At 35.6% G+C, this 19883-nt stretch overlaps 1 protein-coding gene across 1 annotated transcript; it reads right to left on the reverse strand.

Moving 5' to 3' along the window:
- Window positions 1-3688: 3688 nt before the first annotated feature.
- Window positions 3689-13809, reverse strand: LOC311081835 (uncharacterized protein). The gene is made up of 3 exons (XM_084112540.1): window positions 13753-13809; window positions 9989-10134; window positions 3689-4841 (listed from the first exon to the last, which is right to left on the reverse strand). The coding sequence occupies exons 2-3, from the start codon at window positions 10071-10073 to the stop codon at window positions 3934-3936; spliced, it is 993 nt and encodes a 330-aa protein (XP_083968666.1). The 5' UTR covers window positions 10074-10134; window positions 13753-13809; the 3' UTR covers window positions 3689-3933.
- Between the last annotated feature and the right edge of the window lie 6074 nt (window positions 13810-19883).

Consider the following 19883-nt stretch of genomic DNA (forward strand, 5'->3'; position numbering starts at 1 on the left):
GACCATTATGCCTGTTGTCGCAAATTTGCAACATACCAAAATTTCTATTTATTTGTTGAAATTTATTTTAAAAATTTAGTTTATTTGCAAAAGTGAAATTGATAATCTCAACATTATTTAACATCTACTTAAAGGCAAAAACACAAATAAAACATTTTTTTTATATACAGCTATATAAATTCAGGCGTTAAGGGGTTAAGATTGCACCCATGTCTTAATTTTTTTCATAAGTACCTTTTTCTGCTGTTTTTGGACAATTCTGGAGAAAATGGGTCTGTTGGGGAAGGCATCTCCCATACAACTTAAAAAAAAAAAGAAAAGTAAGAAAGTTAATAGACACATCTTTGCTGAAATTTATTGTGCTGTTGTTGTTTTTAACAATGTTACGCCTGCCTGGACCTCTGTGTTTCGAATGGAGGAAGGGTCTCCCATTCTCTATTCTGAAGCATTAGAAGGGTCCTTCTGGATCCAAACGTATATGTGGTGATCTAGCCAGAAACTGACCATATTTACATCAAAAAATAATTTAGAAATAAAAGGCATTTTCCTAGCCTGATTTTAGTCCTTTGATTTGAATGCTCTGTTTAAAGGGGTGTGTCTGCTGTGAGACTTCAGTGTAAACGCCCACTGCTGTGATTGGCTGACATCTTTGCTTATGAAATAGCTACTATTACATGTGGAACTCTCTCGAAATTTTTTACTACGATTTTACTATTACAGCTATTGAGAATAACGAATCATGTTGATTGCAGTGATGAGCATTGAACAGATGAAAGACACTCTGTTGATCACGTGAATTAAGTGATTGAACAGAAAACAGTATTGAACGATTTTGAGAGAAAGATAATCTATCTGAACAGGTCAGGCATTAGAATAAACATCCCAGCGGGCACCTTGACGTCAATTTAACATCAATATGACATCAACATTGATGTCAAAATGACGTCTCGAAATAGGTCAAAAATGAAAGTCATATTGACGTCAAAGTGTCGATGTCAATTTGATGTCGAGATTTTGACCTCTGCTGATGTCATTTTGCCAAACAAAAAGGTGAAATGCATGGCCGTACACTTATTACCAGCTTCACTTAAAACTAACCAGATTTACTTTATTTAATTTGCGGTTTAATGAAATCATATTTTGTATTTTAAAGTCACCATGATGGTGGTTAGCGTTTGCTTTAGTTGTCCTCTTGACCCCTGACTCTTTAATATAAAATTTTCTTTGGCTGCTATAATTCTGTGTTTATAAAGCACAATTGTTGTAGCTAAAAAAGCCATGAGAAAATGAGATCAGGTAATGTTGGCTGTTTATTGATGATGAAGATATCATCATGTAATTGCCTGAATCCCTGATCTTATTCAGAGTCTAATGCTTTGATTATATAGGACTTGTGGTTTTAATATTGTTTTATTCATAGTAGAAGTCATTTGAATCTACAGCATGTCTAGAAGTTTTATCAAATAATATACGTGGTTTCTAAAAACTATTTAGTGCACAAAAACCTTTGATCTATGGCAGTACTTAGACACACACAGACATCAAGAAACAGCATATGAATCTCAACAATGGTGACAATCAAACAAAAAATCCAGATAATCAGATCAACTCCAGCTGCATAATTTATTAAAGCCGCAATGCATGCTGGGAGATATGGGTGAGTTTTGATTGGTGGTACCCAGCATGCACTGCAGCTGAAGCATTTCATTGATTGTCACCATTGTTGAGAGTCATACACTGATTCTTGATGGCTAAGTAATAATGTAGAGGAAAAAGTTTAATGCACTAAATGTTTTTTAAATCCTTTATATAATTTGATAAACAACACTGCTCTCATGCTGTAAAATTAAACGGCTTCTATTAGAAAACAAGATTAAAATCACAAGTCCTATATAATCAAAGCATTAGACACTGAATAAGATCAGGGATTCAGGCAATTACATGATGATATCATCACCATCATCAATAAACAGCCAACATTACCTGATCTCATTTTCTCATGGCTTTTTTTGCTATAACACATGTGCTTTATAAACACAGAATTATAGCAGCCAGAGAAATTTTATATTAAAGAGTCAAGGGTCAAGAGCCCAACTAAAGCAAACGCTAACCGCCATCATGGTGACTTTAAAATGCAAAATATGATTTCTTTAAACCGGAAATTAAATAAAGTAAATCTGGTTAGTTTTAAGTGAAGCTGGTAATAAGTGTACGGCCATGCATTTCACCTTTTTGTTTGGCAAATGACATCAGCAGCTCTAGGTCAAAATCTTGACATCAAATTGACATTGAAACTTTGACGTCAATATGACTTTCATTTTTGACCTATTTCGTGACGTCATTTTGACATCAAGGTGCCCGCTGGGATGGTTACTTACATGTTTGTGGCTTTGCTGGCAGATCCATATCATAAAAGTCTGTTTGCAAAGCCTGCCTCGAAATTTACCAAATAATCCACAGTGAAATACACCGAATACAAACAAATAATGCACTGCTGAGACATTCACATTGTTGAAAAAAAAAACACTTTCCTGATTTAAATGATTTTCATTATGTATGTTTTTTAATGAATTTTGTTTTTAATGAATTGTATTTATTATAATAATGTATTTTAAGGAACTTATTTTAATGAATTGTATATTTTTTTAATTACTGATAGTGAATTATTATTATTGTTTGTATTCTTTATTTATGTATTACTTCATTAAATGTTTATAAAATGAGGGGGAAAATTAATGGAAAAGGTAATGCTCAGTTATATCATTTTAAACCTACACAAATAAGATGACCATTATCAGTTCTTCAGCACGTAATTAATTATAACCAATGAGACTGCTGGAACTTTGCGTAGCTAATGATCAGTCATCCATCTGATATCATCCGGTTCTCCCACCCATGAGCTCATTGCTTCCATCAGGTAAACATATTACATTTCTGAGAAATATCTAATTTATCTAATCTAATAAAAATATCTAAATTAGTGGTGAATTAATTAATTGGATTAAAAATACACCCATTTTAGCCTGATCATGAGTATTACTTGTTGTTGTTCAAACTACCCACCTTATTATGTTTCAAAAATGGCGGCGCCCGCTCTTAAGTGAATAATGTGCTAGATTTCTGGTAAGCCACTTCTGCTAATCCTAGTATTGTGAACACTAAAAATACCTGCAATATATTTGTTTTGACCATAATCCACACTCCAGAACTGAATATGGATGTGGGGCACCTTATGATCTGCACGCTGCAAGAAGCTCGCCGGCTTTGCTTAAAAGCATTATTGTAATGTGTGAACACGCTGGCAATGCGAGTTGCTTGTTATTTTTATGTTTTAGTCAAATAGTTAACAGTGCATCTGTTGCATTAACCGTTCAATTGCCATTTTGAGTTCTTTGCTCACACACATTCTTAATGTATGACACAATGCAGTAAAGGTGAAATGGTATATGTTAAATTACGTTATTAATGTTCTTAATGCAGCAGTAGTTTATGTATTTCTCATTTGTGTATTTGAGCGACACATTTGTGAGAAACCGCCAAAATTTCTGTACATTTGCTCTTTCCACTTCGTTAATGGCAGACCCATGGAAGATCATCCCTTTAATATTTGGCCACTTCTTTACGAAATGTTACAGCCACTGTAATTTCTTGAACAGTAACACGTGGACATCAAAACACGCAAACTCATGAGGGTTTACATTTTTATTTTGAAGATGCGATGAATGAACAGTTTGAATATTTAGAAAAATATTGATGTATTCTCCTGTATAGGTTTATAGATGATTAATGTTACTGTTAATGTTAAAAGCACATATTTTTATTAAATTTTTTACAAAATTAAATGTCATCATCCAGAGTGAATATGCAAGTGATTTCTGAAACTGCTGTATTTAGTAAACCTCTTACCACATACAGAACACAGTACAGTTGATTTCAGGAATGAGTTTGCAAATGACGGTTCAGGTCTCTTTGATATCTGAAACTCTTCTCACACTGAAGACATGTATAAGGCTTCTCTCCAGTGTGAAGTCTCATGTGAATCTTAAGGTTTCCTTTGCAAAATAAACTTTTTCCACAGTGAGGACAGGTGAAAGGCTTCTCTCCAGTATGAGTTCTTATGTGAACCTCAAGGATTGATTTGTTTATAAAACTCTTTCCACACTGAGAGCATATGAAAGGCTTCTCTCCAGTGTGAATTCTCATGTGATTCTTAAGATATTCTTTTTGTGAGTAGCTCTTCCCACACAGTTTGCAGGTGTGAGGCTTCTCTCCAGTGTGAGCTTTCATGTGTAAATCAAGGCCTTTTTTATTTATAAAACTCTTTCCACACTGAGAGCATATGAAAGGCTTCTCTCCAGTGTGAATTCTCATGTGTTTTTTAAGGTTTCCTTTTTGAGTGAAACTCTGTCCACACTGTTTGCAGGTGTATGGCTTCTCTCCAGTGTGAATGCTCATGTGGCCTTTAAGGTTTTCTTTGCGTGCAAAACTCTGTCCACACTGTTTGCAGGTGTAAGCCTTTACTCCAGTGTGAATTCTCATGTGTTTTTTAAGGTTTCCTTTTTGAGTGAAACTCTGTCCACACTGTTGGCATGTGAAAGGCTTCTCTCCAGTGTGAATTCTCATGTGTTTTTTAAGGCTTCCTTTTTTAGTTAAACTCTTTCCACACTGATGGCAGATGCAATAATTCTTAGATACGTTTTTCGGACCTTTTCTTTTTTGTGATGGAGTCTTTTCTGTCTCTGTGGATTTTTCTCCAGTCATGACATCATGATGTTCATCACACTGATCTTTCTCATAATTTTCATTAAATTCTTGACTTTCTTCTTTCAGTGTCATGAGGTCTAAAGCAAAAAAACAACAACATGCAAATTAACACCAGTTTAATAGCACAAAAGAACAAACATCAAAATACTGCATTAACACATCAAAGCCAACAACATATGTGCTAGATCCTATACCTAATAAGCTACTGAAATTGGAGTTACCTTATCTTAGAATCTCTTCTCAATAAAAAAATGTATTCTTCAGGACACATCCAAAAAAGCAAGACAGTCTAAGAGAGCTGGCAGTAATGAAACCCCTTACCACTTGACCCAAGAGAATTGGTTTATTATGGGCCAATCCCAAATCTGCCATTCATATCTACATTTTTCGAAAAATAATGTCCTCTCAACTATGTTGAGACACTGTTCTTCAGTCAGGATAGACCACAACATTCTCTTGCTTAGCTTGAGAATTATGTTGGCATTAGTGGACAAGCATTAGCATGGTTTAGGTCTTATCTGTCTGACTGCTACCACATTTGTCTGAATGAAGATGTCTGGATCAAACAAGTGTGGAGTGCCACAAGGCTCAGTACCAGAGGCGGACAGAGTACACAGCTTCATTACTTGAGTAAAAGTACAGATACCCCTTGCTAAATTTTACTCAAGTACAAGTAAAAGTACTACAGTCAGATGTCTACTTAAGTAAAAGTACTAAAGTACTTGTTTTTAAAAGTACTTGAGTATCAAGAGTACAAGAGTACATTTTCTAAATATTGCATTAGGCCTACTACTGCCACAGTGCTTACATTGGTAAACACAGCAAACACTTGAAGCGAAAACTATCATTAACTTGTTCAGAAAATTGAAATAGTCTGGCGAGGTGGGGCCACGGGTTCGGGATGCGATATTTTTTTCCCCAGGATGGTAGGGGAAGACTCATGAATATTCATTAGGGAAGTCATCCCTGATTGGTCTTCACTGGGGTTAAGACCAATCAGGGATGACTTCCCTAATGAATATTCATGAGTCTTCCCCTACCATCCTGGGAAAAAAAATACTCCTGCTGCGAGATATAAAGTCAGAATTGCGTGAAATAAAGTCGCAATTGCGTGTTATAAAGTCAGAATTGCGTGAAATAAAGTTGCGATTTCGTGTTATAAAGTCAGAATTGCGAGATATAAAGTCGCAATTGCGTCTTATAAAGTCAGAATTCTGACTTTATAATACGCAATTGCGAGATATAAAGTCAGAATTGCATGATATAAAGTCGCAATTGCGTGTTTAAACTATTCTGAGGTAAAAAAAAAAAAAAAAAAGTCTGTCTTTTTTCCCCCCTTAGAATTGGACTTTATATCTCACAATTCTGAGAAAATATGTCAGAATTGCGAGATATAAACTCGCAACTGCGTGTTATAAAGTCAGAATTGCGTGATATAAAGTCGCAATTGCGAGAAAAAAAGTCAGAATTCTGACTTTATAACACGCAATTGTGACTTTATATCTCGCAATTCTGACTTTATAACACACGATTGCGACTTTATTTCACGCAATTCTGACTTTTTATGACTTATTCTTCTCAGAATTGCGAGATGTAAACTCGCAATTGTGAGATAAAAAGTCGCAATTATCATTTAAATTTTTTTATTTTGTGGTGGAAACAAGCTTCCATACTTACTTAAATCTGACCATGGAGTTGACTTTGGATTGTGCAGGCGCCACTGATTGGGACAGCCTATCAGCAATCACCTTCAGCTTTCCGCCAATCACATTTGAGAGGGAAACAACAAATTGAGGGTTTCCGAGATGTTTCTTTTTTCCTTTTTTTTTTTTAGAAGTAGTATCGGGTACTCACAGTTATGGATAGAAATGTGGTGGAGTAAAGAGTACAATATTTGCCTCTTAAATGTACTTGAGTAAAGTCATGAGTACTCCCCAAAAATAATACTCGAGTAAAGTACAGATCCCTCAAAATTGTACTTAAGTACTGTACTCAAGTAAATGTACTCCATTACTGTCCGGCTCTGCTCAGTACTGGGTCCTCTGCTGGGTCCTCTCCTTATATACACTTTCCTTGAGGGACATTTTCATTAGTTTTTACTGTTATGGCAATGATCCTCAATTTGATATTTCCTTTCAACATATGACAGTCCACAAAAGTGGGTGGATGGATTGTTTGCCTGCCTGCCTGCCTGACATTAAACAGTGTAATGTAACTAACGATAGCTATTTACACTGAACAAAATCATAAACGTAACACTTTTGTTTTTGCCCCCATTTTTCATGAGCTGAACTCAAAGATCTAAGACTTTTTCTATGTACAGAAAAGGCCTATTTCTCTCAAATATTGTTCACAAATCTGTCTAAATATGTGTTAGTGAGCACTTCTCCTTTGCCGAGATGATCCATCCACCTCACAGGTGTGGCATATCAAGATGCTGGTTAGACAGCATAATTATTACACAGGTGTGCCTTAGGCTGGCCACAATAAAAGGCCACTCTAAAATGTGCATTTTGTGCATGTGCATAGTAATTTTGTAACTACCACACTAACTGTATTTTTTTGCACCATTTGTTCTTAGGGCACGGCAGATCGCGGCTAGTGGGTCACAAGCTCTCCGTAAAGTAATGCGTAGTTGCATAATATGACGTTTAACCTCAATGATCCAATAGCAGCCTTCAAACATGTGAGCAGAAGTTGTGTTGAAATGCTGTGACTTTCGGTTAGTTCAATTAGAACATTTAAGTAGCTTTTATAAATGTGCCATTTAATTTTTTTACTGGTGTGCATCTTGAGGCAAAACAATGGCACTGACATATTTTACAACGAGTCAGTGCAAGTTGCTTTCAGTTAAAACAGTTCAAACATGCATATTAGTCTGGGACTAGCTTAAGACTTTTAGGGTTAGTGTTTAATCTTTTAATTATCCTACAGAAATAAAGCTGAATTTAAGCTTTCAGAAAAGAAAATAGAGACAGCCGCAGGCGCTGACATTCACATTTACGCTGTTTGGTTTAATGTTAAGAATATCCATAGGTGTGATTAGCAAAGGACAAAAAAGCAGGAAAATATATGGCGCACCTACCAAGACCCACCCCACACCAACACAGTGACATAATTTATATACATTTAATGAAATACAGTGCAAACGTCCTATATATTATATTATATTATATTATATTATATTATATTATATTATATTATATTATATAACGTCCTATAATGGTAGCCTAATGCCATGTTGGTAGATTGGCACCTGTAGAATTTCCTTTTGTTGAAAGCCCAGATAAAAGTAAAAAGCTATTATTTTGTGTAGATCCATGTCTGAGGCAATTCAACTTAACAAGCGCATTTCTTTACACACGAGCGCGCAATGAATTGGAAACACTCGATCTGCGCCAGTGGACGCGCACCGTTATGAATGAATGAAACAACGGCAAGCACACACACAACTTCTACGGAAGACTGTATTCTCGTACTCTTTCGACTTTATTCTCGAAATGTTTCGGCTTTAATCTCGAAATGCTAGATTTTATTATTTTTTCTTTATTTTTTTGTTGCGGTTCAGGGCTTCCATAGGCTATATTCTGATCTTGCTATGGCATTTTCTCGATGTGCAGCTGGCTCTAAAGGCAGTATTTTCTAACCATGTCGGGGGAGTTTTATGTGTATGCGTTTTAGAATAATGTCACTTGACAGGTCATGTAAGGGGTAGACTACAGAATTTATTATACTTGGCAAAACGAAAATAGGAACTCCACTATGTCTCTCTTAACATTTATTTTGTTTGGCTTCAGCTAAGAAAATAAATAGTTTGCCCCACACGTCCAAAATTCTTAGCAGACTTTAGATAACCTTCCGCAACGAGTGCAGGCTCTTTGGTGGAGCTTTACTTTGAATGAAGTTTCATAGTAACAAATGAATGGACTACTTGCGGAGTGACATGAAGACATGAATCGGAGGCACAAAAAACGTTGACAGCGGTGAGCGGTCATATACCCGAACCGTGCTTTGCGCGCAACCCCAAAGAAAAAAAAGAGCGGATTTGCATGATTTACAAGAGCATCATTTTCAGGTCGGAAAAGCCGGATTTATCCGGAAGAATCACACCCCTGAATATCCCACGTGTTGCTGCCACATGGAGTTCAGGAGAAGAAACACTCATCTTAGATCAACTTAAAAAGGACCTATTATGCAAAATCCCCTTTTACATGGTGTTTGAACATAAATGTGTGTTGGCAGTGTGTACACAACCACCATAATGGTTAATATTACCCACCCACTCTCTTTTAAATCCCCTTAAATCAAGCAGTGTCTCAGAACAAGCCGTTTATGTGTTTTTGACAGTTTAAGCGCTATAGAAGAGAACTTAGTTTAATAATCACGGGATCCGCCATCTGACATCCAGCTTTCTGTGCGCGTGCTTCGCACACACGCTCAGAAAACCATATATCCGAAGTTTAGACTGATATGGTTTTAAAACGCATGCATATAACAAACTTTCATAATGATGAAGAGCTGCAATGCAACGTGAACGTGGTAGAGATGATAATTAAAACCAAACAGATGTTTTGTAGTTTTTGTCAGAGTATCTGAGGCACAAGCTGTAAAGGCACAGCCCTCTTCTGGAAAAGTGGGGTAGGGAGCAGCAGCTCATTTGCATTTGAAGATAAATGAGCGAAACCTCATGTTTTTCCTTCCACTCAAAAATAGGCAATTATAGCATGGTATAATAAATGATCTATGGGGTTTTTAGAGCTGAAACTTCACAGACACATTCTGGGAACACCTGAGACTTATATTGCATCTTGTAAAAGAGGTCCCCTTTAAGATGCTACATTTACATCTGGGCTCAATGGAAGATGTGAAAGTCACAACAGATGTTTATTTAGTGCACAATTTGTGTTTTTGATCGGAACTGTTTGTGTTGCTTTGAAATGTTCAGACAGTTTGATTTAAAACATCTACTATGTTGAAGTTTGTTATTATGTTTGTTGTAAAGTTAAAGTAACTCTACCAAGCTATGTCAGCTGGATTTTATTTTTTTATTATTTTGTTTATATGCTAATGGTTTTTTTTCTAAATTATAGCTTGATTCAATGAGTAACGAGTGCTCCAAGACTGGTTTGATAAAGATGAGAAGAAAAAAATCCCTTATAGAGAACAACTGAAAAGTTTATAACTAACATTTACTTTATTCAAAAATGTTCAAAAGAAAACCAACCTGTTTGTTCCTCATTTTCTTCTTGTTTCACACCGAATACTTCTTCAATCCTAATGTCTTCACTCTCCTCTTTAATAAACGCCATCTTTATAATAGTATCATGTGGATCTCAGTCGCTTCACCAGGAGTTTTTCTGTGTCTTTGTCCTGTTTAAGATGAGAATAATTAACAGAAAGAAAAATAAATCCACACTAAATCTCTGTGTCTCAATCAGCTCTAGTTCAGTAGTTCAGTTCACTGGTAAGAGAGTCAGTCAGAGAGAGAGTTAATGGACTTAAACCTGATTAGACCAAAAACTTACTAGCACTAAAATGTAATAAAATAATACATATAACACAGGCACTTACGGTAATATTTATTATTTATATTTGGAATTTTAATAAATACATTTAATATATTACACTACTTTAACTACAATTGTCGTTACACGTGCGTTTTTTCTCTTTTTCGCGTTTTTAAAGGGATTGTGTTACTTTTGTGTCTATTTTCAGAATAAAAGAATAATCATTTTTTTAAAATGCAAATAATACTGATATATCAGTGAAAATGGACTGTAAAAACAATACACAATGCACAAAGAAAATTTTCTGCACAATTCGTGGCGCTGTTTCTTGGCAGCCTCAGAGAGTGCATTAAAGTGGACATTATCCCATTATAGTAAGGCTACTACTCTAACAAAATCCAAATTTTAAGCAGTTTTTACTGTGAAATTATTTTTTTATGAAGCTTTGAACTTGACATTACACAATGCACAATGAGCCAACTGTTGAATTTCTGTCCATTTTGTGTTGCTGTTTCTCGTCAGCCTTAGAGGGTGCGTTAAATTGGACATAAGCCCATTATGGTAGAGCTACTTCTCTAACGAATTACTCATTTTGAGCAATTATTACTGTGGAATAATTTTTTTATGAAGCTTTGAACTTGACATTACACAATGCAAAAAGAAACGCCTAATGTACATTCAGCCCATTTTGCGGTGCTGTTTCTCAGACACCTCAGAGGGTGCGTTAAAGTGGACGTAAGCTCATTTTAATGAAGCTTTGAACATTACACAATGCACAATGAGCCGTATTGTGCCTTCAGCCCATTTTGTGGCGCTACTTCTACGCAATATGACTGGCCATATATCTATGTATATTTATATAAATCTTTGTATATATAAATATTATATATAAATATATAAATTTATATAAATATTTTTGACATTTACGGTTTCATATTGATAACATCGTAAAGTTTTCGTAAACAATTTCGTAAAGTTTTCATATAGGATAAGATAACCAAAAAAAGTTTAGTAAATGATGAAGATAAATGAATTACTTTGTTTAATGTTGGACAAAATGTATTTTCAGTTCTTCAAATCCAATTGTTATAGTTTTATTATAGTATTTTATTATTGTTATAGCGACAGGAAATTTATAATTGAAATTCATGGGTGTGTAACTTGAAATTGTGCATGTCTACAGTCAAGCACACTGGGTATAAGGCCCCAGTGCAACTTTTAACGCAGCCTCAAAGGCAGCTGAGGTATAGAGCCCCTAATTGAGCCAACAATGCAATGGCTCTTCTAACTGTACTATGTTTGTCAACTTCATGGGTCCATAATTTCAAAATTCTACAGTAAAAATATCTGAAATTGTGCAATTCAAGCACAGATGCATGGTATAAAGCATCAGTGAAACGCCCCCAAATGGGCCAACAATGTGATAACTCTGTGTTGTCAGATTGGGTCCATAACTTTAAAATGTACAGTAACCATGCAATGGCTCTTTCAAGTCAATTCAATTTAATTCATACATTCATTTGTATAATGCTTTTCACAATACATCATTTCAAAGCAGCTTTACAGAAAATGCAGGTTTCCATTACAAAACCACAATAGGATTTTATGAGATATCAGAAAGCACAGTTTTAAGATAGCACAAATTAGAAATATCATAGAACATTTAAGCAAAATTAGTGTGTAGTTTAAAGCAATGATAAAATGATCATTTTTGAATAATCATCCAAGTTTGATGTTCTGGAGTCCTTGCAGGGTAGGTTTAATTTATTCAAATGTGTCTGAAGTCTTCATAAGAGGCTGGATCCAAGCTGGAGCATAATCTCTGGTTACCTTGTGAATTTTTAATTTGTAATAATAATGAAAAATAAATTTAAAAAAAGTATTTAATATTTTTTAAATACATTCAAATTATTTTATTTGTAATAATACGGCAAGAATGGTGTAGGCCTAATTATATTTTTTACAGTCATTTTATGTTATTATTATTTGTATTTACCTTTCAAAATAGTTTATTATTCTTTTCTGAAAATAGTTTATTATTCTTTTCTGAAAATAGATAGGCCTACAATATAAACAGGGTCCCTAAAAAGTGTAAATGAGAGAAAAACCACATGGTCCCTAAATTGAGCTGATGACATGTAGGCTACAGTTATTAAAGAATACTGTAGCCTAGTTATATTTATATGCCTTTATATTTTTACAGTCCATTTTCGCTGATATATCAGTATTATTTGCATTTAAACATAGTTTATTATTATTTTAGTCTGAAAATAGACACAGTAACACAATACCCTTAAAAAACGCGAAAAAGAGAAAAACCGCAGGTCCCTAAGTTGAGCGTCAATAGGGCTTGGGCGTCGTGACGTCATACATGGCGTGGCGGCCATGTTGATGGCCTCGCGAATGTAAACATACAGCAAGTGAACGAGGAGAAGCAGAGTTGGGAGAAAGAAAAAAGATGTTAAAATCCCGAAAAGGTTGTGGAATTTACCGGGATACGTTAGGGAAACCAGGAACCAGTATGTGGACAAATTTCCCTGTAAAATATCCCGTATTTGAATACCTTACTCTCTTAACATTAATGTTAGCCCTTCCATCGGACCTGTCAGTCTCTGTACTGTTGCTACCCCCTTGCCCTTCCAGCGAAACAGATGTTTTCAAAGCATCGTTTTGCTTACTTGAAGGCAACCTTAGCGTGATATTGGCCTTTTTAAGATAACAGCGTGGTTGTTGTGAGAGCACGATTTCACGCCAATCTGTAAGCAAAGTCACGTTAGATCTAGCTTAACAAATCGCTTAGTTAATGCTGCAGTTTTGTAGCACGAATTTGTGCTGTCAGCAGAGGAATAGCAACAGAAAGATGAATGTTGAAATTTTATAGGAAAATACTAAAACGGGAAGACAGCGGAAAAAGAGCTCAAATGCGTGAGAAACCCGAAAAAAACGGGAGGGTTGACAGCTACTAACTACACTTTTTTGCCGATTTTGTCCACATAACGTTACTGGTCCCTGGCTTCTCTATTTAACGTATCCCCGTAAATTCCACATCCTTTTCGGGATTTTAACATGTTTTTTCTTTCTCCCAACTCTGCTTCTCCTCGTTCGACTTGCTGTATGTTTACATTCGCGAGGCCATCAACATGGCCGCCACGCCAAGTATGACGTCACGACGCCCAAGCCCTATAAGAAGCCAGCAAACGCGGAAGTTCGCGTCATTTAAGGTGGAACGGATAGCGTCAATAAGAAGCTGCGAATAAGAAGCTGGATTCAGCCTCATAAGTGGCATAGAGAGCTAAATGAGCCGCACATTTTCTGTTACTGATTTGTAGATTCACTTTACTCATAAATAATAACGTTCATACACCGTTACATTCAACAACTATTAAGCCATTTTACAAAAAAATAAAAATAAAAAAATAAATCTAAGATTGCCTGACCGGGTTGCATTGATTTTAAACACTAAATGTTTAAGAACACAAACCTTTCTTCAGCCATACCAACAGATACAGGAGCACGGCGCATACTTATGACGTCACCTAGCCAAAATAAAAGTCCCGTTCAGATGCTGCTGTCTAAAATCACAAAAGTGGATAGAAATTAACATACAATAAACAAATAATTAAAGAGCTGTCAGAATATTTCAGAGTTTAATTATTTGTGAAATACATAAATTAATGTTGTCCAATGGTGTGTTGAAAATATTTAGAACCTCTAATGAAAAGGAAAAAAAGTGTGAGATGTGTCTAAAAAGCAAAATGGTATAGTGTATAGGCATACTGTAGCTAATCAATTTTATGCTACTTAGGAACATTTAATTCGATACTGAGTAATATGACTATGGACTTAAAATATATGACTAATTGACTTTGAGTTAGTCTCTTTAAAGACATGTAGAGAAATCACCCTAAAATTAAAGCCAACCATATCTCCATATGACGTTAAACAAATCTTTGATACTATTTGCCCAGACTTAGTGAATATCATATACAGTTGTTTTTTGACTGAGACTGTTCCTGACTGTTTTAATTTCCGTTACACCCGGTGCTAAATTTGTAAATAAATAATTGCCGGATCAAAAACAGAAATTAAAAGGCACTGTGACCGACACCGACCATACGGAACATACAATGACGTCACTAAACAGTGAGTGAGTTTCCTGCTATCCTGATTGTTATTAGCAGTTCCATCTTCGGAATCTCTTTTAATCAGAAACACTACCAGCTTTACTCATGGATATGGTAAATGAAATACATGCTTGACTGTCTTTTGACATTTTCACGATATGAACTTATTTATATTAGAATAATTCATCAAGTACACTCTCCAAACTTGATGCTACTCTCCCAACGTTACGCTTTATTGCGTGCTAAACAATAAGCAGTAAGCACCAACCAATGATCGTGATATTAAACTTAAGAAAGCTGTTCAAAAATATATTTGCTGAGGGTCAATAGCAAAATAACCTCCAAATACATTTGTGTGAACCCGCGCTCGCTCTAAATGTCTTAACTGTCATTTTTGATCAATTTAATGCATCCTTGCTAAAATAGAAGTATTAATTTCTAATTTATTAATTAGAAGTAAAATCTTCCTGTCTCCAAACTTTTGAATGGTAGTGTATAATGTTACAAATGGATCATGTGACACTGAAGACTAGAGTAATGATGCTGAAAATTCAGCTTTGCCATCACAGGAATAAACCGAGTCTATTGTTATGCTGTAACAAAGAAAACTTTCACACACATCTGATTGACAGATTGATGCTTATGTTGTTAATGTTGTAGTTATTTCAGCAAATAGTTTGCTTTGTACATTCAGTTTAAGTTAAAGAGGGTCAGTATCATGCAGCTGAACTGGTCACATTAATTTTAGACACTAACATTATGTTCTTGCTCCGTCCATGTAATAAATCCAAACTTGTAACATTTTTACTGTACGCCTACTAATCTTTTTGGTTCTTTGAACTTGACATAAATCAGAATGAGCTGAAATATTGTCCATAGTTTGCCATTTCGGGTTGGGGTTTCTAGGCCATATTCAGGTGTTTGTTCAACACTGAAGATTTATAAACAGTCTAATTGTCTAACAAAATCCATTTTTGGCAACTGTATTTTGCCAATATTTTTATATGGACCTTTGAATTTAACAATAAATATTAATAATAACAAAAAATATGAGTAATCATAAGTTCTAGACCAGGTAAATGAAGGAGATTATGTGTAATGTATCATACAAAGGTTGACTTTTTTTTTTACTGCATGAATTTTTAAATCTATATTTTCACATGACATTTATAGGTTATAATAAAGAATTAGCCGTCATACTGCATGGCCAATTTTTGTCAGCATTTCTCTGTGATTTCCAAGGGTGTGTTAAATATAACACTGGTGCTTGATGCACAGTGTAATGCAATGTGAATACACATTTGATACTGAACATTTTGTACTGTAATATATATCTCTGCTCAATTCACATGGGCTTTTCTTGACCATTTGGGTATGACAGTAATACAATGACATAGTGACACAGTGTAATGTGTAACCTGTTAAAAAAATACTTTTTGTACAAAAGGGAACACATGGAAAGCATTTTTGTTACTCAGTATGTGATTGATAATTAAAAAATCTAACATAATAAGGAATGGATAGCAATAAGTCAAAACATGTTATATACAACAATTTATTGGCATTTAATTCAATAAATGGTAATAAAAGAGAGAGAAGAGAACAGCAATTATGAACTAAGATCAAACATCAAAAACTAACATAACAGCAAACACAATCATTATCAAACAGTAAGACTGAAAAATAGAAATAAAATGCAAATAACAACTATAGTTTTATAGTTTTAACTATAAATATCCAAACTGTAATTATTTTATGCATTGTTGCATGTGCAACATATATCAGGAACAGCAATTAGGCTAAAATAAGAGCAAACACAATAATTATCAAACAGTAAATTGAAGAAAAAGAGGAATACAATTGTTAATAACAATGAATATAATTTTAACTATTTACATATAAACATCCATTGGATGGCACATTTGGAACCTTTTTCTTTTCTTTTTTCTTTTTCTGAGTGACTGATCATAGAGGGATGGAGGCATCAGCTCTGGAGGAAACAGCCGTGGAGGAACCAGTTCTGGAAGAACCAGCCCACATGTATATGTTGCGATAATCTGGAATATTACACAAACACATGCACACAATTTTAGTAAATATTCTTTTCATCTATTGATATCCATTTAGCTTAGAATAGAAGTTATAAAATATTATTTCATTATTATTAGCAATGAACAAATACAAAGTATCACATACCTTGCATAGATTGTCCACTCCAATTATGGTGGTGTAGTCTAAAATCATCTTGGTTTTTCTGTCCTCACGATCACTGAATGCTGTATACTTGTGTGCGGTGCTCATAACAATCACATTCTTGTTCTTTATTTGGCAGTAGTCGTGTCGATGGTGTGTGTGTTTGTGCATGCATACAGAGATGAAAAATGAGCCCTGTTTCTTCTTGTGACCAATGCTCTTGGGAGCTCTGGCTTGATTTTTTTGCAAACTTTCTACCATTCTTAATTTTCTTTGTAAGTGCTCTTGTGCCAAGAGCATAAGAGGTGAAAAAATGGTCACATGTGATCACGTAGTATTTCAAGCACTACATGTTTGCTTGTGTTGTGCTTTTGCAGGTTTTCCGTTGTACACCTGCATGTTCCAGCTGTAGCGGCTTTTGGCATCACAAGTTACCCAGATTTTGAGACCATATTTAGCTAGTTTGCTCTGCATATTTTGCTTGAATGGGCACCGGCCCCTGAGCCCAAGCAAGCATTCATCTACAGTTATGTTCAAGCCAGGATTAAACATTTAACTGTAACCTAGGTTAAATTTAGAATTGTTAATTCTAATTATTAATATATTGACTGTTACAATATAATTGAGGCTGTCAAAGTTAGCATATTAACTACATATTTATGTTTTCTTTGCTTAATAGAGTAATATATGGATTAAAAGTGTAAACTACAAATTTATATGGAAACATTTATATGGTAAATTTCAGCTCATGTAAAATCAGTTGTCACGTGAAACATCATGAAATGAATTGTACTTACTTTTAGGCTCACACCCAATTCACCCCCTGCCCCTACCCCTTGTTTTCGAGTGTACCCCTTGGCCCTTAAAACAGTTACAATGGCCAAGGGGTTGAAATATTCCCCTACGAAATGGAACAACCCGATACGTTATCAGTCGTCTACGAAGGCTCTGACGTTACGGAAGCGACGAGTTTTTACAGGATTTCTCCATGACAACGACTGTCAACGATACCAATATGCCGTCCTCCGCTGTGGCAATCTCTGTCGTATGGGCTGTATGCATCTTTCTGCACTTGTCTGCCGCAACTCGGACAAGAAAACGGAGACGTCTTCAACGTCTGCGAATGCTGATGGATACCATCTGTGGTATGTAGGATGGACAGCAAACATATTAACATATTTTGTTGCAGTTAGCCTAACTAGATAATGTGATATGTGTGACTTCCTTTAGCCGTTTGTGAAGCCATCTCGCCGGTGATTCGCTATGCATTCTGGGAACTTTCTCGTAGCCCTCCGTTTGGAGTGTGCCTCTGAAAAATCTCCCGTTTTGAGGGCTATGTAGCCCTACCCCTTCGCCCTACCCCTCTATTGCAACAAGAATCGGGACACCCTACCCCTAAACGTGAACGCGCAAAGCGGAGGGGTAGGGGCAAGGGGTGAATTGGGATTGAGCCTTAATCTCAAGTCAGCTTTACTATACAACACAGCAAGACATAGAATAGCCTTATGTTTTACTCATAATGGCAGTGATGAATCAGAAGTCTTGCACATTCAAAGAAAATAGGTTACTGGGTGGATAGGCACTGAATGGATGTGTAACATTAGAGTATGTATTTGCAAATAATTTTATGCAGTGTTTTTTATTGTTTTTAAAGGGGTGGTTGATTATGATTTCACTTTTCTAACTTTAGTATATAATGTTGCTGTTTGAACAAACAACATCTGCAAAATTACAACAAAATTCAAAGCAAAGGAAGATGTTTGCTTTTAAAAGAAATCACTTTTCAAGGACTACAACAAACGGCTGATAGGGACTACACAAGCTTCCTCCCGGGTTAGTGACATCACTAACCCTAAAATTTACATAAACCCCACCCCCGGGAACACGCAACAAAGGGGGTGAGTCCATGAGAAGAGGAAGAGTTGTTGTAGATCACATTTGTGAGAGTCTGCTCAGTGGGTGGTCAGTCTGCTGAAGCTGTCGCATCCGTCTTCTCACATGCAATACAGTAACACAAATGCAACAGCATGTCACTCTGTAGGCATCTTACAACAGTTCCCACACGAGCGATTTTATAGAAGAATGAATATGCTAAATGTATGCTACATGACAGAATATGCTAATCAAAGACTTGAAGATAGTCAACTCCACATCAACTACATAAATTCATCAACAGCAGCTCATTTGCATTTAAAGTGACACAAAACGACACATTTTTGCTCACCCTAAAAAAGGGACCATTTTAACATGCTATAAAAATTATCTGTGGGGTATTTTGAGCAAAAACTTCACATACACACTCTGGGGACTCTGGGGATTGCATATGAAATAGCTAGTATTACACATGGAACTCTCTCGAAAACATTTTTTTACTATTTTTACGATTTTACTATTACAGCCAGGGCTGCATTAAGAGCTCACTGTGCCCCGGGGTGTTGATCAAAAAGCAATATAATACATCCATCAAGTTAATAATCAAACTAACTGAAAATTGGTGGGGTCAATGATGCCGTGTTTTTAGCTGCTCCATCATGGCCCACTTACTGTTCCACCACTCCGTGATCATCAGCTTTAGTAAAATAACCCGATAGCTTGGGGATTTTACTGAGTAGCTCATGTTTCTGAGGAAAATTCTTTTTTGAGCCCCACTCTCACACTTTTTTTTGAATCTCACATTTCGATTGAACCTATCGAAGATACCAAATTCAAACATGATTTTTTTTGCACCCTGCCCTGTTGCCCACAGGGGTTTGATTGACAGGCGATCTGACAAATCATAACGCCGAATCCGCAATTTTATCCGACAATAAAGCAGTCAGTAGATTAACGTCGGTGGACTTGAACTTGAAAAACGGTACTGTTGAGAATTTTCTGAAAATGACATACCCAAATACAAATGTCTGTAGCTCTTAAACCCTATGGTCCACATTCATAACTCTGATATTTTTTTAAATAGACACTTGAACAGGGCTCAAGTGTCACTAGCATAGCACTATTGTATTTGGGTAAAATTTAACAACAACCAATGAAAAAAAAAAGCATATCCTGGAATTGTTCACGTGTCTGCTACAACGTCTTCTAAAAGTTTTGTTCACCCATAGAGGAAACCACTCTGAGCATCACTTTGAGAACAGAGTAAGTCATGATCTCCTGTTTTAATGTTACAACAAATTCACAACTTGTTTGACACAAAAAGTGACAACTTGATTGCTGTTAGAGAATGTTTCCCAGATAATTAGCATCAGTTTTTCATGAGTGTCTGTAACTTAGCCAACAGTTTTACAGCCTGTTCACT

The sequence above is a fragment of the Abramis brama genome (assembly GCF_963993115.1).
Source record: "Abramis brama genome assembly, chromosome: 4".
NCBI lineage: Eukaryota > Metazoa > Chordata > Actinopteri > Cypriniformes > Leuciscidae > Abramis > Abramis brama.

Bases quoted from the DNA above. Each gene is read 5' to 3' on its own strand.
- LOC311081835 (XM_084112540.1), bottom strand. From the start codon at position 10,073: ATGGCGTTTATTAAAGAGGAGAGTGAAGACATTAGGATTGAAGAAGTA. The intron at 4,842-9,988 runs GTTGGTTTTCTT...TTTTTGCTTTAG, and splicing joins AGAAAATGAGGAACAAACAG to ACCTCATGACACTGAAAGAA.